This window comes from Eublepharis macularius, chromosome 4, assembly GCF_028583425.1.
Source record: "Eublepharis macularius isolate TG4126 chromosome 4, MPM_Emac_v1.0, whole genome shotgun sequence".
NCBI classification, from domain to species: domain Eukaryota; kingdom Metazoa; phylum Chordata; class Lepidosauria; order Squamata; family Eublepharidae; genus Eublepharis; species Eublepharis macularius.
In genome coordinates this window covers 14,252,334-14,278,091 of record NC_072793.1, presented here as the reverse complement: position 1 = coordinate 14,278,091, position 25,758 = coordinate 14,252,334, and the positions used below count along the sequence as shown (strand labels likewise).

General features: G+C 44.9%; 1 protein-coding gene across 1 annotated transcript in view; it reads left to right on the top strand.

Moving 5' to 3' along the window:
* Window positions 1-17,675: 17,675 nt before the first annotated feature.
* The window catches only part of CACNG4 (calcium voltage-gated channel auxiliary subunit gamma 4), a 139,264-nt gene continuing 131,181 nt past the window's right edge, over window positions 17,676-25,758 (top strand). Inside the window, exon 1 of the mRNA XM_054978279.1 lies at window positions 17,676-17,904. Coding sequence (XP_054834254.1) covers window positions 17,676-17,904 — 229 coding nt within the window. The remainder of the gene's footprint in view (window positions 17,905-25,758) is intronic.

Here is a 25,758-nt window from a genome sequence, read left to right as displayed (position 1 = left end):
CCCTGCCCTGTGTAACAGCCAGATGTGAGTTATGGGTTTGGGACTATGGAAACCTTGAAAGTTTCTTCTCTTGGAAGCAATTATTTCTTCGAGTGCCACATCAAATACTTTTAGAATCCTTTAATTTTTTTCAGACTTGAATTTAGCTTTTCAGTTCTGCGATACACCTCGTGGGGCGTTATGATGGATGTTTCTGCAACTATAGTTTCCTTTATTTGGAGAAGAGCCAAAGCTATTAAAATTAGGGTGTTGAAGGGAAAACATAGCTTAGATGACCAGACCAAGTTAATACTATCATTGACTTCCTTACAAAACAGGACTACTCTAGAACATCTCCATGTATGTGAAACGGAGGAACAAGAGACTCATTGTATCTGCTACAACCAGTGGATATGGATTTTTTGTGCATGTTTCATCTGCAATGAGAAGCATTAGAACCTTGCATTAGGCAACATGATAGCTCCATCTTAATGTCATCTAATTGCCATTTATGTCATTACCACAACCTTTGCCAAAACTTCTTAGTACAGGAACAGGTGCAAGACATTGGGAATTTGGGTTCAGTGGCCTACAAATACCCAGCCATCGCAAACAAAAAATAAAACAGCCTAACGGTGCCATCCTAAGCAGAGTTACACCTTTCTATACCCATTGACTTCTTTGGACTTAGAAGGGGGTAACGCTGCTTGGGATGGCACTAGAAGAGATGTTCCAAAAGCAGATAGGTACTATTTGGTAGAAGTGAGACTATTTGTTAACTGAAACCCTTAATCATGCAATCATCATAGGGCCAAGCTACAAGTGACGAATGACACTTGAACGGCAAGTGAACAGACTCACGTGTATTCCTCCCTGTTCACTTGCGCTCCACTTACCCTCCACTCAATCACTACAGGCCAAGCTACAAGTGATGAATGACACAGGTTGGACACTTGTCAGCTTCCCTCAAGTTTTGATGGGAAATGTAGGCATCCTGGTCTTAAAGCTTGGCTCTCCGACTGCTGTCCAATGGACTTTTCAACTGTCACTTGTCCAACATTCCACCAAGCTGCCTACATTTCCCACCAAAACTTGAGGGAAGCTGACAAGTGTCCAACCTGTGTCATTCGTCACTTGTAGTTTGCCCCTGAGTGATCGAGTGGAGGGCAAGTGAACAGGGAGGAATACACATGAGTCTGTTCACTTGCCATTCAAGTGTCATTCATCACTTGTAGCTTGGCTTTTAGTTTCATGTCTGGGTTTAGATAGACTATTTTAACCGCTGTAGGCCACCCTTATGTTAACTCATCCAGGTTGGACTCACTAAGAACCTGGGGGTGGTTGGTGGTGTTTTTAAAAAATGGTCCTGACAAGGGAAGGGAGTGATGTCTCCAATTAAAGAAAAATGTTCTATAATATCTGGACCACAGGTAGAGTTACCACCTTTTCTTTAGATCCTGACTAAAGGAACTTTGACTCTCAAAAGCTTATACCCTGGAAATCTTGTTGGTCTTTAAGGTGGTACTGGATTCTTCTACTGCAGATCAACATGACTACCCACCTGAAACACCTTTTCCTTTATTTCAGAAGTACTCCGTTAAAATAAGAAAAGCCCCATAACTGAAAAGAACAACTTTAATTTAGTACATGACAAGACCCATGTGTTCTATTACTAGCGTGAATGTTCTGACGCTAAAATGTAAAATGTTGTGATCTCACAATGTGTTCCCCCTTGCTTTGGACCTCTTCAGGTGGTAGCTCGAGTCATGGTGACCCTGGCTCGTTTTGCCTTAAGCTTTTGGGTTGCCTCTCTCTTGCAAAACAAGTTGTTTGCCTGAGGGGCCCTCCTCCTCCTTTTTAGTCATGAAACCAAAAGGAGAACAAAGACACATTTACTTTTCCGAATGAGCTGTCTTCCTCCTTCAAGCAATTGTGAAACACCTACAGATGAAATATTATTGCTACATGATTTTTTTTTCCTCTCTAAGAGATCACAATGGATATTTCCAGAAATTTTCCTCCATGATACTTATGTACATAATATTTAATAGTTGCTTGATTCCCACACCACAAAAGAATTTAAAAAATGGTTGTTTGCCAAAATAAAGCTTTTGATGCAGATACAGTCTGACCATCATTAACGCCTAAGAATATGATTTCTTTTCATTTCCTCCTCTCTTGCCCTTTCCAGGCTTTTAGCTGTACAGGCCTCTGTGTGCATGCAGGCATTAAACGTCTAAGAATACCCTGAAGCTGTAAGTACATCAGTAATATTGATTATTGTAGTCTTGTATGGGCTTTGATATCTTTCACATATAATTGTAAGCTAGTTATTAGGAAATATATCATCCTTAAACACTTCATTCTAATAATCCTTTTCATCCTGAGATGAAAAGTGTGGATTACCAAAGAAAACATGAAAGAAAATTCCAGTTACTGATATGTTGCCTGTAAAATGGATGGTGTTGGATATTACTTGCACATTTTCACATTCTGATGCTCTCAGATGTCATTTTAAATATGTACCAGGTTTGTAGGAATAGGATGTATACATACTTTCAAGTAAGCACCACAGAGCACAGCGAGGCCTAATACTGAGAAAATATGCGCAAAAAATTCAGCTTCAAGTATGCAAAAAAAAAAAGGGTTTTGAAGAGTACGGCCAATGACTGCAGCAGTCTTGGGGTAAATTCACACTTCCAAACTTTTTCCATAAGGAGGAAGGGAAAGGGACCACTCTTAAAATGAGAGAACTGGTTTGAGTCCATGAGAACTCATAGGCTGGGGAGCTTATTCATGGCTCGATGTTATCACATGCCACTTGAAACAGAACCCTTTCCAGAGAGCAAAGCTTTTGCATTTCGCTGAAGGCTTCATTTCAATCACTGAGCTAGTATCTTCTCCATCTTTTGATGTACTCAAAAGGAAACTGTGTGTTGTCTTTTAGACTTTTCTATTGTGAAGACAGGCACTTCACAAACAAAAGTTTTGTTTATATATAAAGCCTCATAGTTTCTCTTTCTTATTCGCTGTATAAGTCATGTCTTTATTCATCTCTCTGGCGTGTTGTGTCTCCAAGCTGACTTACTTATGGCTATTTGGAATTCTTCATGCCCTGCTATATTTAAAGGACTCACAAGGTCTCATAGGGATAGGAAATCTCATTCCCTCTCCTGACATTCTCTGCTTCCACTCCTGTTCCTCCAGTTCTGCTTGCTTATTGTCCCTCTGCTTTATGTTTCCTTCTCCTTATGTTCTCCCATCCTCCTGAACTTTTGTTTTGCTTTATTTTCCCACCCCGTCCCCTTGCTAGGGCTCTCTGTGGTAAGAAACCTCCTGCCCCATGCTAGTCTTGGGCAACTTAGCAGGGAGGGGGATAACATTGAGGACATGGCAACATCACTTCCTGTCACAGCATCAGTTCTAGGAATTTCCCCAATTGCTATGGTCTTTACTATAGAGATTGGGGAAACTCCTAGACCATTACTAATGTGATGATCACCTGGAAGTGACATCTCTGAATCAGTGATACTTCCCCTTCCCACATTCTGCCCCCCCAGAAGGTCCCAAGTGTTGCTAGTACAGGGCTGGAGTGGCAACCCTACCACTTGCTGAACTACCAACCACTCCTGATTTTTTGGTTGTTTTTCCTCTCAGTACCCTTGCCTAACCATCTACCCAGTTTTTTCCCCTTTGAAATAGTTACTAGTGGTTTATTATCACTCCCTGTAATGAATGGACTTCCATTAAAAAAATACTTATGTTTACATGCAAAATGAAGAGCTAAAAGTTCTTTCTCTTTTTCAGCATATTGACTCTGTAATTATCACTTACCTTGCTATATATATAATTGGTCTCCAGTGTGTACTATACTTTTGTAAAAGAACTGCTCCTAAACCAAATTTGATGTATCTGCTGATCCTTTAGTTTCTCTGTTATTGTATTATTTTAGTGTTGGTTATCCTTGTATCCTTTCAATAAGCGTATTAAATGTACATAAGAAGTTACTAGATTTTTCTAGAATCCTGAAAGTACATCTGATAAAGAGAAATATTTGGCCCTTACCATCTGAATGAAAATTTTTCATATAATTATTAGTCCTTTAGGATCTAAACAAATCTAAGTGACCTGTTCTTTTACTCTGCTATCATTAGTGAGTGTTTTCATTCTATGGATCTGTCACAAATAAATGGCTGTTGTTCAGTTTCATCCACATCTTGTCTGTCGAGTCAAAATAGTTGTGTGAAAGAGTTTATATTTATCTCACAAGTACCATGTTATTCTTTCAGGGTCACATATAAAAACCCTTTAGGAAACACAACGCTTACACACTGCCAACCAGTTAAATAAAGATTGTGTCTCCCCTTTTATCGATGGTGGCAGCTGAGAGCACTTAGTCAAATAAAAAGAGGGACCAGAGAGAGTGTATGATTTGGACAGCCGTAAGGCCAGAGGGCATTTACCTCAAAAGCCTCCCCCATCTTTCTCACTCTTCTCCTCCCCCATCTCCTCCTGGTTGCAGTCACAGATGTCATCTGAGCACTTTGTATCATTCCTTAATTTGCTTCTGTTCAGTCCCCACATAATGTTTGTTGATACAAGCCAGTATAAAATGATAGTATCCCATTATAGAAGAAACATGTATTTCTATATGAGGAACATCTCTGCACTTGACTTCATCCATATTTCTTACGCACCATACTCTCCCCTCTTTTTTGCTTTATTATAAATAGTGACCAACTCTTGTTTGTCTTCTCTGATGTTATCGTGGCTTTTGTGACTACCCCAAACCAACAAATTAATTGCTTTCTTCTGAATATAATTTTTTTTTCTGCTGGACACATGTTATGCTTTGTACAATCTGGCTCTTCTATCTCTTTGCATTAATATTCCTTATTCCAGTCACAAAAGGAATTCTAATGAAGGACTGTGCTATAGTCTCAAAATTGTAAGTCTGACTCAGATTCTGTAATGTTGTATGTTGCAAAATTTTCATCCTCTGAGTCAGCCTCAGCCTCGACTGGCCACCTTACCTCTTGCCCCAGAGTCCTCCTCAGAGGATGAGCAGGAAGAGCCAGCAGGGCTACTCTAGAGCCAGAGCCAGCCATGGAAGAGCCACCAGGATCTACTTTAGAGCCAGAGCCAGCCATGGAAGAGCCAGCAAGGTCTACTCTGGAGCCAGAGCCAGCTGTGACAGCTGCTGCTCAGGAGGAAACTCAGCAGGAGCAGCCAGAAACCTCTGCAGAGGCTGTTGGAAACAAAGACTCCCCCAGAGCAAAAGAGAAACCTCAGCTCCCTGGGCCTGCTGAGAAGAGGAAAAATAAAGCAAAGGCAGCTCTGTGGGAAAGGAGAAAAAGTGCTCATTTGCAGGCACAACACCAGCTGGAGCTATCAGGCAAAGAGACAACACCTGCTCCTCATTAGGACAGTATAAGAGAGAGAAGCCAAGTGTGGAAGCAACTCAGCTTGCCATTCCCTGTGACCAGTGCTCTGTGCCTGGAAGCTCCTAGCCTGCCCTTGCTTTGTGCCCTGCTTCTTGATTTATCAGACTCTGACCTCAGCCTGCCTTCTGACTTTTTCTTCTGCCTGCTCCTCTCTCTGACTGATGTATTGGCTCTGATGCTTGGCCTGATTTCTGGGCTCTCATTTGTTGGCTCCTTAGCTACTGACTTCCTGGCAACTAACCTTGGTGTGGCTTGTGTACTCCCAGCAACTGCATCTCGCTGGGACCATTTGCAGTACTGGTGAGCCACCTGCCTGTCGTGGCCAGCCCTGAAATGAATGAAACTTGCATAATTCTTATCTCTGGTAAGTGGCAATCTTAAACTTTTTGAATTATGCAATTATAACAAATTGGACTGTAATATGTGTGTAGATTGATAGAATAATTGAGTAACCAGGATTGGAAGTGTCCTTTGATCTTTGAAAGAGGTGGTTTAATTGTATTTGTTGGAGCTTTTCTTAAGGGCTGATTCAGACACGGAAGCGTGCTAAAGTTCAGTGGCTCCCAGGCACATGCAGGGCCAACTTGGACAGGAGCCACAGTGTGGAGGGAGGAAGTGTTTCTTAAGCCTCTCCCCCACCTGGTACCATTTTCTTAACCTGAAATGGCCCTGAGGAGCTCCTAATTATCTTCATTTACATAATTTATACTCTGCCTGTCTCCCCAATGGGGACCCAAAACAGCTTACATCATTCTCCAGTTCTCCATTTTATCCTCACAACAACCCTGTGAGGTAGGTTAGGCTGAGATTGTGTGACTGGCCCAGCAAGCTTCCCTAGTAGACCAGGGATTCAAACATGGGTATCCTAGTCCAACACTCTAACTACTACACAAGACTGGCTCTCAAGAAACTGGTTAGTTTCTCCCCACTGGAAAAAATAACATGATCTGATAGGTACACACATGTTCCTCCAGTAGCTCATATTGACTTGCACTATGTAGTTCACGTTGAGTCTCAGTGAGAAAAATGAACTATAAATAACACGAATGCATAAATAGATACTGAAATTCTTATTGATTTCAACATTCTCAAGTTGGTTTTGTAGTCTATAAACAACTTTCTGCTACATTTTTTAACATGTAAACATTTACATGTGTACACATGTTGGAATGATGATAGAAATAGCACAGAGCACTGTGGTTTACCGGATAGACAAATCCTTTTCACAAATTTTTATTAAAACTATGCAGCTGAAAGTACTTACAATTGAACTGGTTTACCTTGTGTAAATCATGTGCTCTGAAGGACTGTTTGAGGGAGATTTAAGTAACAGGTAAAGGACAAACTACTGATATAATTCTAAATAAAGTATCCGTGCTCTTGTACTGTATACACTTCACATAGAAGTGCTACAGTTTACCTCTTGAACTTAATTGCCTTTTGACACCACTGTTCACAGTTTTTTCTTGTTGCCTCTGTGTGTGTGTGTGTATCTGCAAACAGAATGAGGACACAATTCATGCATTTGATAAAGTAGGCCCCAGTCCATGGAAGTTTATGCCACAACAAATCCATTAACTTTATTTATTTATGTCATTAATAGTTCACCTTTCTCACTGAGATTCAGACATTACCGTTAATTGAAGTTAGTTTAATACCACAATCCTAAGTAATACACCTTTCTAAGCCTACTAACTTCACAGGATTCAGAGGGGTGTGACTTTGTTTAGGATTGCACTGTAAATTACAGTTTATTGAAATAACCAGTGCAGCAGGTAATTGAAATGAGTAACCAGAATATGCATAGAAGTGCCAGATTGTCTACTGCCAAAGACAGCAGACTGCAACAGGAGTGGCAAAGTTTTTGTGACTCTGAGCTCTGGGGCACTGCTACTCAGGAAGCCAGGATTCAACCTGCATTCAGCTATAACAGCTAACCAGAGTTATTACAAACCAAGTACCTCAATCTGACCAAAAAATGATGAGTATCAAACTCATGTTTTGATCTAAAAGTCATCTCTCTCTACATTAAACTGAAGAAATATTAATAAAAGGCAAATCTTTTAATTTTGTTGAGCTTTTTACAGCAGCACCACTGCTCGCGCATCACCGTAAATGTGGCTCTACCCCACCACTCCCAATGGACTTTTGCAGGACATTCCCGCCGGCGGCCAAGCTCAGTGAGGTAAGGCGCAGCCGCTGCCAAGAGTATCCATCTACCGTTCCCCTGGCAACCCTGCTCACACCAGCCAATGGCCACACTGCTCCCCTGACAGGCCAGCGAGGGGTAAGCGGGGCTGCAGCCAATGGGGACACCATGATCCTCGCTGCCCACCAACAGCCCCCCCAACAGGGAGTAGGCATCCCTGGCGGGGACGGGGGCAGAGGTGACAGTGAAGGTCCAGATCAAACACCCACCCTCTCACTTGTCCAGCTCCCATTTCCAATAAGTGCCGGGCCGGTGGCCACAGCTCAGTGTGCCTGCAAATCCCCCTTGCCACTGTGGCTACTGCGAGAAACAAGTTCCCCCTCCCTAAAAAGTGGGACCAGAAGGCCAGCAGTACTTGGGATCAGCCCCCAGGATCTGGAGAGGCATGTGGGGGGGTGAGTTCTTCAATGAGTGACAGGAATGCCCATTGGAAACCACATGAGGGGCCAGAAGGGAGTTCAAAGTGCCCACAGACTTGTGGCGGTGTCATTTGAACACATCATTGCATCACAACAATGCAAGAATGCGGATTGGACCTCAAGAGCCATGCCCTGGTCCAGGGGTGATGCCCCTCCAGTGAACTGACAGCCCACAGGAGCAGAGAAACTGCTCCGGGGGCTGCTATTTACCCCCTCCCTGTGCCAGATTTCCCAAGTCCATCCCTGCTTCTGCAAACAGCAAAATGGAGGGTGGTCCATCCTCCTGGAAGAGAACCCCTGGAGATCCCAAGATGTCGTTCCACATCCCCCACCTCCCGGCAGTAACTTCCGCCTTCCCCTCTGCCTGGCTTATCAGATGCCAGCAGCTCGGTCTATCAGAGAATGAAAGTCCTCAGTGGAGCCTCCCCCCCCATCCCCGCCCTGCCAGACATTTATGGGCCACACTTCAATTCCCACCCCACTGCCTGAAGTTACATTGAGGGGAGGGGAGGGGGCAGGGAAGCTGGACAGGGTGCCACTTGACACCTGCCCATCCTGGCAGCAGAGCCCGCCCCGTCGACCCCAGACCCAAGCCAGGAAAAATTTGCAGGGATGTGTGAGAAGACGTCCCAATGGGGAGTTGGGGACAGCGGCAGTTACTGTCAATGTCAAGGGAGCAAGCGAATAGACAGCAGTTTCTTGTTTTTCAACACGTTTTATTAAACTGGAAAAGGTGTAGAGGTCCTCTGGAAGTATTTCCTGCCAATGTGGCTGAGCTACAGGCTGCCTTGGTAAACTGCTCCCTGGGCAGGACCTGAATGACACTCGTGGAGGCTTATGGGGGGCTCAGACAGCCATGCTCCTTGGTCTCCTGGACTAGTGGCAATCTGCTTGCAAGGGAAACAGACACGTGTTGCACGTGACCCAAGCTGGTGCGCGGTCAAGCCGAAGCCCAATCTGCAATGTCTGGGAAGGTGTCCATTGATTGAGCGCTGTGGTGGCAGCTCCACAGGTGCAGCTCGCAACCACATAATGCACGACCCTCTGGCGAGACAGCGCTCTGCCTTGGGATGGTCTTATCCTCTGAGGGAGAAAGTCAAGTGGCTGAGCACCCTCCAGCAACAGGGTGTAACGAACACCCGGTCAACCCTACCGCTGGCCACACTTCCTCCTCTGCGGGAAGGGGTCCCAACTGAGAAAATCTGATTAGAGCAGCCATATGGGTAGCCCCCCCCATTGACTGTGTCATGAGTAGTTTTCTGGGCAACTGCCTCTGCAGCAGGCAGGGGCTGCCGCCACTGCCCCTCCCCCACAGACCCTCACCTGAAGAGGCTGGCAGTCAGGTGAGTTCAGGTGAGGGGGGCAGCTGGTACAAATCAGCGAGCTGCGTTAGTTGCTGCCCCAGCTGTTTACCTGTCAGTGCTCCCTCTCTCTTTACTGAGCTGATAACCTGCAAGGGGACCTGGGTGGTTATTGCTAATTAGTCAGACATTCTGGACTTTGCCCTTCTTCCCTTGAGGGAGTGCAAAGTTCTCCTAGTTTTCCCACTGCATCTCCCCAGTGCACTCATGGCCCACCAGCGTGAGTACCCGCTCTCCTGCCTCGCGCACAAAGTCCCCACGGAAGGAGGCTGTTGGCCGGAGCCTCCGGCCACTGCCCACTTACCTAAGTTTGTGCGTGGCGCAGCCAGAGGTTTTGTAGGGTGCGTGGGCATGGGGAGGGGGGCTCTCCCACCACAATCAAAAAGAGTCCAGTAACCTAACCAATTTTATTGTAGCATAAGCTTTCGAGAATCAAGTTCTCTTTGTCAGATGCATGATCCAAACTGGTCAAATACAGAAGAGGAGGGGAGAGAAGGAGACATATATCAGAAGAGGACAGGATGCAATTAGCAGGGAGGCAACCAAAACATTCCTTTGCTAGTATGTCTCCTTCTCTCCCCTATCTCCCCTCCTCTTTTGTATTTGACCAGTTTGGATCATGCATCTGACGAAGAGAACTTGATTCTTGAAAGCTTATGCTACAATAAAATTGGTTAGTCTTAAAGGTGCTACTGGACTCTTTTTGATTTTGCTACTACAGACTAACACGGCTAACTCCTCTGGATCTATCTCCCACCACAGAAGCACACATGGATTGGTCCGCCTGGTAGTCGCCATCCTATGCCCTGTTCAGGCCATGGGGGCGGGGCTGGGCACAGGGAGAGGGGCACCTATGGGCTACACCTGCGTTTTTCATGGCATAACTTTCTGCCACTGCAGGAGGCGTTTCTGGGCCTAGGAAAACTTAGGAAGCTGACTAACTTGTGGCCCGCCCCCTGCTCCACCCCCTCCAGCGCCGGTGCAGGGACCTGTGCCTCACTTATGTGTCTGTACAGCCGCCCAGCATAGGATTGGGCTGTCAATCAAATATATTATTAAGCTGAAACATGGGATATTTGTATTTTTAAAAAATCATTACAGTCTTCTAAGTGGATAGCAGAGTTATTTTTTTTCTTGAACAGGTATGGATCTCATCTTCCTACTCCCTAATTCAGACTTAGAACTGGCAAGCTGCCATCATCACTCTATTGAAATACATTTGCCTATCTTCAATATTTTACATTCATATAATTTGTAAATCAGAGGAAAACCTTGATTGACTTGTTAATTCATTATGTGCAGACCTGAGAAAAGGAAGTAAAAGCTTGGAAACAAATTCCTTTCATCTAGCCCTGTCTCAACAAAGACATTTACCTGCTCTTATTCTACCTTTTCTTCTAATTATACGAAATATCAGCATGCTTGTCTGTTGTCGTTTATTGATTGGTTCTTTACCGATAAAAGCCAACTGTGAAGACTCTTGCAATCTTTTATACTTGCTTTCAATGATTAATTTGAAAAATTCTGTGATGACAGTAGATCTATAGCCTTCTAAAATGATATAGTTACTTCTTCTAAACTTTTTGCAATTTAGAAGAACATCTTCTGTCTCCCCAAATTAAACCCTTCTTTCTTCTTGGAGGATTTCTGAGGAATAGTTTCCTTGTATTTGTTTCTAGCAGAAACTTTCAGTAAGTTCTTCTAGCTAGTTCAGGAGTCCTCTCTACACCAACAACTATACAAGCTGGAACTGACAAGCATTACAGACAACTAAGCTTTAGTTCACTAACATCTAGAGAGTGTGTCACCAACGTGGTATGCTATTGAGCAGGGGATTGCCTTCCATTTATCTGGCTAACACTTATAAACTATGATGGCATGCTAAATGGTGGACAGTTGCATCCTGCTCATCTTCACTCCAAAAATACAAAGTTCTTACCCACCCATTCCCCAAAGAAATAGAGGCTTCTTCCACACAGGTGTGAAAGTTCTTGCCACTGTGGTGCATGCTCTGGTAATAGCTAGATTAAATTACTACAATGCCATCTTTGTGGGACTGCCCTTGAAGGCTGTCTTGAAGCTACAGTTGGAACAGAATGCTGCAGCCAAAATCTTGACTCGTCTTGTTCCATATATGCTGGCTCCTTTATGGGTCTAAGTCACGGTGCTGGTATTGGCCTTTGAAGACCATACAGCATAGGGTCAGTATACCTTAAGGATCACCTACTCCGATATGAACCTACCATACCACTTCAAACATCTTCAAAGTCTCTGCTTTGGGTGCTGCTGCCATCTGATGCTAGAAAGGTGGCAACCTAAGGGCCTTCTTGGTTGTGGCACCAAAACTTTGGAACTCTCTCCTAAACAGATTTGTCTGTCTCCCACTATTACCAGTGGGTGATGATGTTGTCTTGTTCAGTGTTCCCTCATTAACTAATTCTTATTAGGCATCCTCTCTGTTTGTGGGCTTACACGTGTTTTAACATTCTTCACCTTGGGGACACTGATTTGGGAGGAAGGGTGGCACCAACATGTGTAACTAAAATAAATAAATAAGACATTGTATGAGTTTCCACTTTTTAGTAGCTTTTGATTTTATTTTGTACTGTTGTTTTAATCCCTGTAGTGAGCTACCTCCAGCAAGGGTAGGGGGGCCAAAAATAATCAAAGCAAACTAAACAGAAAATTGTAGAAAAGAGATGGAGTAAAGAAAACAACAAACCATAACAATGTATTCCGTAACTGTGTAGAAAAAGCAAACATCAATGGGATGTGACTCCTAGACTTGTGCGAGGTTGTCAAGCTCCAGGTGGGGTCTGGAGTTCTCAAGGAGTTACAGGTGATCTCCTGATTACAGAGAACAGTTCCCCTGGAGAGATAGATCCAGAGAATGGTGCTTTCAAAAGGTGGACTCTAAGAGCGGGACCACAAGTGACGCCTGACACAGGTTGGACACTTGCCAGCTTCCCTCAAGTTTTGATGGGAAATGTAGGCAGCTTGGCGGAATGTTGGACAAGTGACCATTGAAAAGTCCATTGGACAGCAGTCAGAGAGCGAAGCTGCAAGACCAGGATGCCTACATTTCCCATCAAAACTTGAGGGAAGCTGACAAGTGTCCAATCTGTGCCTTTTGTCGCTTGTGGTCCCGCTCTAAGGCATCACATCCCCACTGAAATCCTTCCCCCTCACAAACTCTGCCTTCCCCAAGCACTGCCCTCAGATCTTCAGGAATTTCACAAATTGAGTTAGCAACTCTAATTTGTGCCTTTCTGTCATAATAAATAATAACTGAGCTTATATACTGCTCTTCTAGACTGATTAGTGCCCCCATTCAGAGCAGTGAACAAAGTCAGTGTAATTATTATCCCCACACTATAGCTGGGGAGCTGGGATTGAGAGGGTTACCCAACGTCATGGCTCAAGGCAATAGTGGGATTCGAACCAGCAGAGTGATTTACAGTCCAACCACTATGTTATTTCTGTCATTTTTAATTACAATAATTTCAAAAATGGGGTATTATGTTTCTGTCCGTCTCCCCTCTGCTCTGTTTTCCTAAGAAGGATATAAAGCTATGTTCCTTAGCGGGGAAGGGGAGAGACCCTCTGAGTTTTCTTGATTGATTGCAGACCGTAGCCACCAAGATTACACATGTCTAAGAGCGGGACCACAAGTGACGCCTGACACAGGTTGGACACTTGTCAGCTTCTCTCAAGTTTTGATGGGAAATGTAGGCATCCTGGTCTTGCAGCTTGGCTCTCCGACTGCTGTCCAATGGACTTTTCAACTGTCGCCTGTCCAACATTCCGCCAAGCTGCCTACATTTCCCATCAAAACTTGAGGGAAGCTGGCAAGTGTCCAACCTGTGTCAGGCGTCACTTGTGGTCCCACTCTAAGATAGTCCAATCTTTAAGCATATGGGGTGGGACTTTGAATCATGTAAGAGCTGGTTTCACATACTGACGCTTGCTTGTTTGCTGGAAGTCAGAGACAGAGAAATTGTCTGCAGGTTTTCTTGTGCCAAAGTACAGTGCAGTATTTTCTGCTATATTATTCCTTTCTTATTTTTCTTAGCTTCCTTCTTGAATATAGTTTGTGTTTTGTACGTATTTTCTAATTCTTTCTGAAGAATTTTGTTTTTACTTGGGGTTTGCTCCCTCCTCTTCTTCCCTGCTTTACTATTTAATTTGTGGCTTGACATCTATATCTTGCTTTGTCCTGCCGCTCCTGGCTCTTTGGAGGCGAATTTTTAATGCAGTCCCCCTCAGTCTAATTTGCTCATTAGTTCTTTATTAAATGTCTCAATGTGACTTACTGGTTGCCTGACTGTGTCCTTGTCCTGCTAAACCCTTTTGATTTTTAATTGCCCTTCCCTGCCCACTGAAACGGCTGTAGTTCTTTGGTAATTACTGTAAATTTGGGGTTTGTCTGTCTTGTGTACCTCAGTTTGAACTGTTATGTCTGGGTGCCTCAAGTATAAACCAAGCACAACTCTTTAATTAATTTATTTTATCACACACAGTACAATAATAAAATTGCATACATTCCATGCGCATATTACAGTATCTTATGTTAGCCCCAGAAAGTTATCCGAAACAGGTTGCCTTAAAATCCTACAGAGGCCTATTTAAAGCAACTTACTCCCATTAAAGTTCACACAGGATAGCACTGCCCATGAGCTTCATGACTCAGAGATTTGGATCTGGGTTTCTCAGAGCGGAACTGCAAGTGACAAAAGGCACAGGTTGGACACTTGTCAGCTTCCCTCAAGTTTTGGTGGGAAATGTAGGCATCCTGGTCTTGCAGCTTGGCTCTCCGACTGCTGTCCAATGGACTTTTCAACTGTCACTTGTCCAACATTCCACCAAGCTGCCTACATTTCCCATCAAAACTTGAGGGAAGCTGACAAGTGTCCAATCTGTGCCTTTTGTCACTTGTAGTTCCGCTCTCAATTTCTAGTCCAACCCATCCTGATCTGGATAACCCAGGCAAGTCCAACCTCGTCGGGTCTCAGAAGCTAAGTAGGGTTGGCCTTGGTTAGTAGTTGGATGGGAGACCTCCAATGAAGACCAGGGTTGCAGAGGCAGGCAATGGCTAACCACATCTGTTAGTCTCTTGCCATGAAAACCTCACCAGGGGTCACCATAAGTCAGCTATGACTTGACAGCATTCATCATATTTACTGTAATTACAAAAATTTGGAAAGCTTACACTCTGAAAATCTAGTTGATCTCTAAGGTGCCACTGGACTCAAATCCTGCTTTTCCGCCACCACCAGGCCAACACCCCAACCACTACTTCACACTGGCATGTGCTATGCTAGAAGTAATAGTCCTCTATTATTACTAGACACCAGATACAAATGGGGAGCACAGCAATTGCAGTAGCCCTCAGAAATTAGCCATAATGCAGGCTTCTTCAAGGTTTTTGTTTTGGTGTGTTTTGGAAAGACCTGCCCTTGCAAAGCTGAAAGAACAAGGCAAAGTGTCACAATCCATTGGAAAGCTGTGGCTTTCCAAAAACCTTCACGAACTCGTCTGCCCAATTTTAGGCTATTTATTTATTTTTTAAAATTCTAGGTTTATATTTCTAAGCCAACCGGACCCAGGGCAGAATACAAAAAAATGTTTTTAAGAAACTTCAGAATAAAAATTACAGCAGCATATTGCATAAAATCATCTCAGCTAGTAAAATAATCTTTAGCTCAACTTCTGTATAAAAATGACATGCCCCCAAATGCCCTTTTCAGACGTTCTTGCTTTACATCCCTTGCATGCAGGCATGAGATTTGGTGCGTTCCTGATTATTATTTATTAAATTTATAGTCTGCCCTCCCTGTGGACGGGCTCAGGGTGGATTACAACCTACAGATAAAAACACACTGATAAAACGGTACATTAAATAATGATAAAAGTATTATTATTTATTAAATTTATATGATCAGGTATGGCCTGCTGCCCTGCAGGGTATCCAACGATATAGAGCAACACGGTAATAGTAATGTCAAACAAGAAGAAAATCCCCGTGTGGTAATAATGTCTCCACAATTAACAATAAAGCATATATTATTTAATATATTGTTTCCAAAACTATTTATTTACCAGTACATAAGGGATGTAATAAACAATTTCATATTCCAATTTATTTCTCCTAACACATTCAAGAACTGTACCACATATTGCAATTTCCCTCGACCTCAATCATATAGGCATTCCATGTATCCTGTAATTAATCAATTAAAGTGTCTCGTGCTCAAAGTGCTACAATTATTACAACTGAAGTACCCTGCAGGGTATAGCTATAGTAAAAAAAAAAAAAGATCTTGCCAGGACAGAAACAGTTCTCACCACCTTACAGGTGGAAATAGGCAACAATCTCTGCTAAGATGAACAGAATTGCCACATAGGACACGAGAATATGAGTCTATGTGGCAATTCTACAAGCATGAAGATCTCAGGTTGTGAAGAGTTTTAAAAGTTAAAACTGAGCCCAGAAACAATTGGGCAACCAATATAGAAAATTTCAAACAAGGCATCATTTGAGCAAAGTCGTCCGTTCCAGTCCACAGAAGAGTTGCAATTTCTGAGTTGCTGTCAAGAGCAGTTCCATGTAGAGGGTGTTACGACAGTCTAGTCCTGAAGTTACAGACTGGCTAGACCGAGTCCAGAAGGGGCCGAACGTAATTGAAAGGTTATGATATTTTTTTGGCTTCCTTATTTCATTTCTCTAATAGCAGGGCTGGATCCAATAATACTTCTACCGTGCAATCCTACGCAGTCTCTCCAGTTAAAGTCTACTGATTTCAGCATGCTTAGACATGAGCAACTCTGCACACTTGCATGGCTAAACTATAATTCATGATTTTCTTCAACCAATTTCCCCCATTATACAAGAATTTCCCTGATTTTTTGTTATTAAAATAGGCTCTATGTACTAAACATGTAAAACATGCAGAGAAATAAGCAGCGCCACTTGCACCCTGGGTCAACAACTGAACAGCCAACTCAGAGCCAAGCTACAAGCGATGAATGATACTTGCCTGGCAAATGAACAGATTCACATGTATTCCTCCCTGTTCACTTGCCGTTCACTTGCGCTGAGCAAGTGAACAGGGAGGAATACACGTGACTCTGTTCACTTGCCAGGCAAGTGTCATTCATCACTTGTAGCTTGGCTCTCAGCCTTCAAGTGGAAAGTACAAGTGTCCTTGCACTTGAAATGAGCAGCACCCAGCCATGGCTAGCCCGGGTTCGTGTAAGCATGAGAGCAAAGGTGTCAGAAGAATGGAGCTGACTCTGGAAATCTGTTGCTCTCTAAGGGCCAAGCTACAAGTGTCGAATGACACTTGAACGGCAAGTGAACAGACTTGCGTGTATTCCTCCCTGTTCACTTGCCCTCCACTTGATCACTCAGCGCTCCACTTAGTGGATCAAGTGGATCACTTAGTGGATCACTTAGTGATCAAGTGGAACGCAAGTGGCGCGCAAATGAACAGGGAGGAATACGCGTGAGTCTGGTCACTTGCTGTTCAAGTGTCATTCATCACTTGTAGCTTGGCTCTAAGGTGCCACTGGACTCCAATCCTGTCCCCATGTATTTTGACTGCAAAGTAGTGCCCTTTTCTTGGAATATGTCCGTCCTGGAAGAGCTGGCAAAACTCGGCTACTACCTGTTTCTCGCGTCCCCCGAAAGGCGCCCTTTCCTGAGAGAACTCCGAGGGGCAGAGATTCCCTCCCGCCTACCGACACGCTCGGCGAGCGCTTTCAGGACTGCTCGCCTCACCTCTGCCCCTTCCCCGCCGCGCGGATGGGGCTTTCGCCCCGGGGCTCTGCGGGAGAGGCGGCGCCTCAGGCGGGGCTGCTCCCGAGAGGGCTCGCCTCTTCGGAGGGCTAGGCGGCGGGAAGAGGCGCGCTGAGGCGGTGCGCCCGGCGTGCTGGCGGGAGCGCCTCCGGGCAGGCGAAGGGGCGCCCAGGCGCGCGGCGGCGGCCCGAGGGGTTCGGACTCGGCGCCTGGCCCTGCGGGCGCTTCGGGCGCTCCTCCGGCTCGTCCCGCGCGCGGCTTCTCCCCCCTCGTCCCGCCCCGCCCCCCGCCCCTGTCTCGGCTCCCCGGCTGTGATCTGCGTGGATGGAAGGAGGGCGGAGAGGGGGAGCGAGGGGAGGCGGGAGGCGGGGAAGCCGGCGCTCGGGCGCGGTGGCGGGAAGGCGCTCCTGGGCTGCGCCTGCCTCTCGCTCCCCGCTGAGCCCGTCGGGTGGAGCATGAAGCACCATGGTGTGGTGCGACCGTGGGGTCCAGCTGCTGCTGACCACGGCGGGCGCCTTCGCCGCCTTCAGCCTCATGACCATCGCCATCGGCACCGACTACTGGCTCTACTCGAGCGCCAACGTCTGCAACGGCACCAACGTTACCGCCCCGGACGACACCTCGCCGAGCCAGCCCAAGAAGGCGAAGGGCGACCTCACCCACTCCGGCCTCTGGAGGATCTGCTGTGTGGAAGGTAGCCGGGCGGGAAGGGCGCGGGGGGCTGGCGGGCGTGGGGTGGGGTCGGCGCGCGCGCGCCCCGCGACGGAGCTGTGGCGGAAGGCGAGGAAGGAAACAAAGAGAGGCGGCGAAGAGTGGCGGGAAGTGCCCAACTTCCCGGGCTGGAGTGGTCGGGAAGGGACAATGGCAGAGGAGGTTGGGGACGGCGGCGGAGCGCCTCGCGCTTTCCCCGGGCGAGGCGTCGTGGCGGCGGCGGCGGCTCCCCCTCTGCCCCCCCCCCCAGAGACCCTCCCCTCCGGATGCAGCCGGCCGCAGCCGAGTTGGTACCTCTGATCTGCTGCTGTCTAGGAGGGAGGATGTTGTTGCCGTGGCAACCGGTGTCTCGGATTGCTATGGGAACCGGACAGAGGGATGCTTAGCCCGGGGTGTCTGCCTCTCTCCAGCCCAGCGCTGCACCGTCCTTACCCTTTTCCCTGGGCGCTTGGGCGCGCGCGGTGACTGGAAGAAAGGCGGAGAGACGATGGATTTTTAAGGAAGGCGCGGAGGGAAGGGAGGAAAGAAAGAGGCTCGGGCTGCGCTCCTTTCTGCCGTTGTGAAAGCTAATCCGACACTTTCTTTGTGAACATGCTTATGAATGAGGTGGAGAGAGCGCGCTTTTTTATTTTTCCTTGTATCTAGCGTATCTGGAACTTGAAATGGGACTGCAAATAAAATTTTAAAAACTCAGAAGTCAGAGGTGGTGTTGATGTTTTACTCTCTGTTCACGTTGTTCGTTGTCATTGAAGGATTACAACTGTAATAAAAGAACAAATAGAAATTAATATTTTTTAATGAGTGTACATTTAAGGAGGCTAAAATCCCAAACTCTCCCCACTTCAGTTCGCTTGCAGTTGGATGAGCTAGACTTGTCAGGGGGCAGTTCGGAGAAGGAAATAACATGGGGTGGTGAGATGCAATAGCCTCAGGTGAGAGAAACTGTGCATACTGGCCAGATGCTTAGTCTGAATGTGTGACTCCCTTGAAATAAATCCATCAAAGGAAGTGTTCCACTCGCACCTATTGCGTACAGAGGGTTTCATAGCTGAACGTCACCATGACTGAACAGCCCCAGTTCCAACTTCACTGGCTAATATTCTTCCTGTTAGGAGATTTATTAGAAGCTCTGTGATAGCCAAAAGAGATAAGCTTAGAGGAGAAGACTGTTGACTTCTTACTTCGCTTTGGCTTCTGGGGGCGGTGTGTGTGTGTGTGTGTGTGATTATTTCCACTCTAATGCCCTTGGCATATCAGCTTCAGTGCACCTAATTCAATCATTGCAACTTAGCACACACAAACTTTACAAAGGAGGTTTTCTAGCTTATTCCAAAGGACAAGCAACAAACAAACCCAGAGACCCTCATTTATCTCAAAAAGCATTATAATGATCTTTTAAAAGCTTATAAAAAATTTTTGTACTGATTTACAGATACAGCCTGACCTTACGAATTTTTAATCAGAAGTAACTCCCATTGACTTCATTGGGATTTAGACTTAAGTAAGTGTGCCTAAGGACTGTAGTCTTACAGTGCAATCCAAAGAACATTTTCCTGGGAGTAAGTCCCATTGAAGAGACCTGAGTAGACCTTATCTGGATTGCTTAGCTAGCCTACAAGAGAAATTATTGCTTTGATTACATAGACATGAAAACGGGTGATCATCCCAGAAAGCGACGTGCATGTTTAGATTTAAAGTAGTGATGGGCAAGTTGCAATCCTGCTCACTTCATTCATCAGCTCAGTTTTTCTAAGTTTATTTTTAACAGTATGGTGTCTGAGCTTACGGTTGCATTAAAAAGCTTAGAAAGATTAGGGATTCAGTCATCCCTAGTCCTTTAAGCTAGTCCCTGCTTCCGAAAACTTACCCTCGTGAAGTGTGGTAGAAGCAGAGTAGACTATTGTAGAAAGCACCGTCAAGGGCAAAAGTCTAATTTTAAAATCCTGAAAATGGCTGTATATTCTGTTGTCATTGGGAGCTGGGAAAAAGAGAAAAAAACATGGGAAGCTCCCTGGAAGCAACTGGCATTCCACTGGAACAGACTGGGCCTTTGCCACTCCATCACCAACTATTCCTCCTTGACACTGGTCCCTTCACCTTTCCCCCAAATTTACTTCAATGGGTGGGAAATGCTGGTTGCTCCTACAGAATGCCCATTACTGCCAACAGAGAGAAGAATTAGACGCTCCATTTTTCAGTTTCTCTGTTAACCATGGATATTCCACAGCCTTAAAATACTGAAAACCTCCATGTTAGCATTCCCTGTCATCAGCCCTTCTCAGTAGGGTAAATTTGGGGAAAGAGGAGCACTGGTGGCAAAGAGTGATGATTGGCAGGGAGTTGAGTTGAGCCATTACAAGCTGGACCTAAAGGTTAGGTCTTGGCTTAATATTATCCACACTGGGTGGCTTCTGTTTACCGTACTTCCTTCTACATTTCAGTACTATCATGAGCTGAAATGATAACTGAGGTATCAACTCAAGTCATTTTAAAAACACAGAATGGATATTGGTCCTCACTGGCACGGTGTTGAACACACAAACATCTTAATAAATCAGGTTAATTCCTTGGCAGCTCCTCTTAAAGAAGCACAGGTAGGTGGTGCTGGGAAATAACCGTTTCTTCTTGGGACCCTGGGGAATTGCTGCCTGATAGCACTAACAGGGCTACTGGAACCAATGGTCTGACAATCTAATTTGGTATAAGGCAGGTTAGTATAATTCAATCTTGATTTCGTTACTGAACTTATCCGAATCTCAGCATTTTCCTTTAGTTGGAGTCTGAGATATGACTTCTTATTTTATAGTTCAGAGTTGGAGCACATGGGTTGTGTGCATAAGATTGTAGGTTTAATCCCCAGCATCCTCAGATAAAACAATATAGTCTTGTAATGTGGAAAATAATAATAATAACATTCGATTTATATACCGCCCTTCAGGACAACTTAACGCCCACTCAGAGCAGTTTACAAAGTATGTCATTATTATCCCCACAACAAAACACCCTGTGAGGTGGGTGGGGTTGAGAGAGCTCTGAGAGAGCTGTGACTGACCCAAGGTCACCCAGCTGGCTTCAAGTGGAGGAGTGGGGAATCAAACCCGGCTCTCCAGATTAGAGTCCCGCACTCTTAACCACTACACCAAACTGGCTCTCTATGGAAAAGCCATCCCTCTACCAGTGTCTTTAAAGATCCATTGCCAACCAGCATAGAAAATACTGAGTTGGATCGGGCCCAAGGCAGGACTTGGTAGCACATTCCTGGAATTGTTCAGGATGTGTCGCAGGAACAGTTTCCACACCTCTATTGTAAAACTCTGCCTTCAATCATTTAAAATATGGAATTGATGGATATGTATGTATTTAAAACATTTCGTCCTGTCTTTCCACTGAGCAGAGGCCCCAAGGTGGAGAACAATAAAAATATTAACATAAAAATGAATATTAACATAAAAATGAAAAAGTTAATTAAAACACACAAACTGGAAGAAAAATCAGTGAGGGAGCACCATAAAAAAACCAGGAAAATCTTCATTTGCTGGCAGAGACAATACAGAGGAGAACAAATGAATCTTCATGGGGAAAGAATTCCATAATTTTGGCATCATGACTGAGAAGGCGCTTTGCCAGGTTCCCATCTATCTACGTTCAAATGGCAGGGGCACCCAAAGCAGAGTTTCTAAAGATGACTGCAGTTGTCAGGTTCATATGACAGTAGGCAGTCCTTAAAGTATGCTGATCATAAGCTATATAGCACTTTAAAGATCCTTGAATCCAGGGGTGTGTAATTCGAGTTTAGTATTTGGTAAAAATTACTGAATTTTACCTGATTTGGTAAAAATTGGTGTTACTGGGCTTAAATATGTATTACTGAATAAGTTTGGTAATACCGAATTTAAGTTTACCAAATTTGGTAAAATTCAGTAAACTTCGGTAAGGATGGCAGCGCTATTCCTTGCTGTTCCTTTAGTAAGGAATAGTAAAGAAACACTGCTTCCCGCTGTTTTTTACCAGATGGGAGGGAGGAGAAGGGAGGGAGAGTAAGTCAGAGCAGAAGAGTAAGGGGGAAAGGAGGGAGGAGTGTGAGTGGCCAATCCTTGCAGCAGTTCTTCTTCTCTGGCCAATGGGATTCACTTGTTCTTCTGTGGGGTAGGTTGTGTTTTCCCCTGTTGTGCGTGTCTTGTACTGTAAATTTTTGCTAGCTCATTAGGGGCATAATGCCCTATTGTTGGGGCATGAAGGTTTTCTGTTGGCAAAAAGGGAATAATGCAAATTGGAGGTGGCTAAGGGCACCTTCTTTAGGGAGGCATAAAGTAGACCCTAGGCATCCAATCTCCCTGAAATTTGGACGGTCTTTAGAGAGCAATGAGTAGCAGGTCCCCAGCAAATTTGATGGATTTTTCTTGCAAAATGCCACCTCCAGCCCCCTGGATAGCCCCCAGATAGTTTCCCCCATCGAGAATAATGAAGATTGGAGGTGGCTGGGGGCACTTACTTTGGGGGGCATAAAATGGCCCCCGGGAGCCCATTCTTTATGAAATTTTGGGGGTAATTAGAGGACAGTAAGGATTAGGTATCCTGCAAATATGGTGACATTTGGTCCAAAAATACCCCCCCCCCAGGTGACTGGAAATTTCCCAATTGAGTTTCAAATAGGAAACAATGGCCTAATTTCATCGAATTTGCTCTGTGTTACCAAACCGAACTGGAGAATGAATTAGATATTCGAGGATTACTGAGATCTTTTTCCAGGTTGGTATTACCGAACCAAATTAACCCCAATTTTTTTTCCTGTGCTCACCCCTAATTGAATTGGTCCTGAAAGCAAATTGGGAGCCTATGCAGGAGAATGAAGACCGGCGTGATATGGTCCGTATAATCCACTCCCGTCAGCTTCTGCGACGTCGTGCGACGTCGCGCAAAATTCGTGCGAGAAAACGTGATATTTTGCGTTTTCCCCACAACATCGCGCGACGTTCCGGAGGCAGGTAAGCCGTCTGGAAACGGCCCAGAATTGACAGGGACTGTTGTTTCACTGGAGCCAATCAAGAGCAGGTCACACAGATTTCTGATTACAAGTGCCAATTACAAGGTCTATAGAAAATGAGGGACAGACTCAGCCTTTGCAGGACTGACCTGGAGCGTTTCTGGGCAAGTCATATGTCGGTCTGTCAGAGTCTAAATAGATGTGACCTGTGTGTCATATCAAAAATGTATAAAATAGGTGTGAATGGAAGCAATTTCCTGTGGAATCATGATAGCTTGTAAGAGGCAGTGATCTTTGAATGCTTGTCTCGCTCAAAACCACCTACCTCGGCTCCTTCCCTCCAAGTGGGGCTGACTTTTGTTGGGGAAAAAAGGTTAAAAATAGCTTTTCTTCAGAGGTGCAATGGATCTTGGATCAATACAGAGTCAGCACACGAGTTTAGCTTTTAAAAAACATTTACTTCTAAAAGAAAAGGGTCACAGGATTGCTACAAAATAACAAAATGCCTGGAGCTACATTTTTTCCTACTGTTTACAACAAAGAGCTGGGATAACAGAATGGAGAATCTTCTTCTTCCTCCTCCTTCTTGACCCTGAAAGAAAGTCACCTGACCTGTTGACCAATAACAGTTTACAAACACTCTCAAGTTTCCCCGGGCTTGCAGATTATTGGCTTTGAGCCAGGTTCCCTTTCCAGGTCAATCTAAACAATAGCATGGTAGGTAAACACATTAACCCCATAATGACTGAATCTCAGAACTGGCAACACACATATATTCCAACAACTTTCAGTCTTGGACCTCAGCTGAGAGAAAAGCCAGTGCAGAAAAAGCTTTCAGGCAGAAAAGCACAAATAGCTTCATAACAGGTTTGCAGTGTTTCCCTGGGAGCTGAGACAATGTTCACATGTTGCCCAGACATCGGGGTCAATCTTCCACTTCTTTTCTTGCAAGTTTGGTGCTAAACCCAGAGCTTCCCTGCTTGCTCCTCTTCTGGCAATTTACCCGTACCATTCCGTGGATTACCATCTTTTAAAAATTCTTTCATGTAATAACAGAAAGGTCACCATTTCACTAAATCCGTTTCAGCAGTTCTGACTATTTGCATTAAAATATCATCATCTCTAGGATTTTCTGTTTTAATATTAATTTTTATATACAAAACATTTTAAAATTATGTTGCTCTGTATGTATTAATTCTTATTATCTTTTATCTCTTAACATAGTCTTACAGTCTCCTTGTGTAATAGAAAGTCAGTGGCTACATTTTAAGAGTTCGACAGTCAATAGGCTTTTTGGGACATTTTCCTGGAATGAACTGAACTAGTTTAAACTTTTTCTTTAAAAAAAAGAAAAACGCAAGTTTTGGCATCCTTTCATGCCCACCTCTTCTCTGTAAGATATCACCCCACACACTACTTTATGACTCATCACTGTAGGCCTGTTCTAAAGCAGCGGTCCTCGTCCTGTAACAGAATCCCTCGTGCTGGGCCTGAATCTGGAGCTCCCAGAGAGGTGCTTTTTGTTCCTTCTCCTCCTCCTTCTGGCTGTACTTCTGAAGGATCTATTGCCAGTGCGCTTTGGAAGCAATGGAGAGAATTCTCTTTTTAGCACAGACAGGTTTGGAGACCCTCTCTCATTTGCCCAGCCTTTACCTATTCCTAATACTCAGGACTCCAATATTCCACACACCTACTTGTGGTATGCAGCCCTCTCTCCCCAACAAAGCGGATTGATGATCAGTAGGAGGTGTTTTGTGCTCCCAGCATGGGCCTTGGGAGGGAGGTGCCAGGATAGGTGGGGGTGAGAGAGAAAAGGCTTGAGAATGCTTTTGCAAAGAATGGAAACATCTCAGAACCTGCCCATGCTCACTGGTTTCATTGTTTCCATATGCTTCTGGTCACTGGCATGTATTTCTCGTCCCTGACTCTCTTGGTCTCCTGCCCACAGCCCTGGCTTTGACCCGGTAAGGTTATCTCTGGATCTTCTTTTTCCTATCACATGACTACAATGGCTTCCTTCCAGGCATTCACAGCTTGATGGGCCCCATGTAGCTTCCTGAGAGTTAAACATTGGCCCAGGGTCTACAAAGGTCGGTCAAAACCCCTGATTTGCTGCCGTCACCTCTATGTAAATAAATAAATAAATACATCCCCTCCAGAAAAACTGAAAGCAATTCAAAGTAAAGGAACTGCGACTTGGAGAATAAACTGCCATGGGTGGCCCAATTCAAGTTTCAAGAGCTCTGAGCTGACCCTTCTGAGTTTGGAACCTGGCACTCATTTGTCCTGTGCACATGACATAATTGTGGACTGGGCCAACACACACACAGAGGGGAGAGGGGGTGAGTGTACTGGCCCCATCCCCCCTTCCCATCATAGAGACAGAGCATATATGCATACCGCTTATGTGTACATGGGTGTTGTACTCATGTTTGGTTGAACATGCATAGGATAGGGTAGGGGAGAATATCGTCAGTCACAAATGAGAGGCTGAGCTACTGTGCTTCCTCCTCTTCCCTCTTTACCTGCATTTTCCTCTTCGTAAATGTGTCATTTGTACAGTTCTTGTACTCTGGTCTTCAAAAAAGACCAGTTTGGTGTAGTGGTTAAGAGCACGGGACTCTAATCTGGAGAGCCGGGTTTGATTCCCCGCTCCTCCACTTGAAGCCAGCTGGGTGACCTTGGGCTAGTCACAGCTTCTAGCTCTCTCAGCCCCACCCACCTCACAGGGTATTTTGTTGTGGAGATAATAATGACATACTTTGTAAACCGCTCTGAGTGGGTGTTAAGTCATTCTGAAGGGCGGTATATAAATCGAATGTTGTTGTTGTTGTTGTTATTATAATAAAAGTC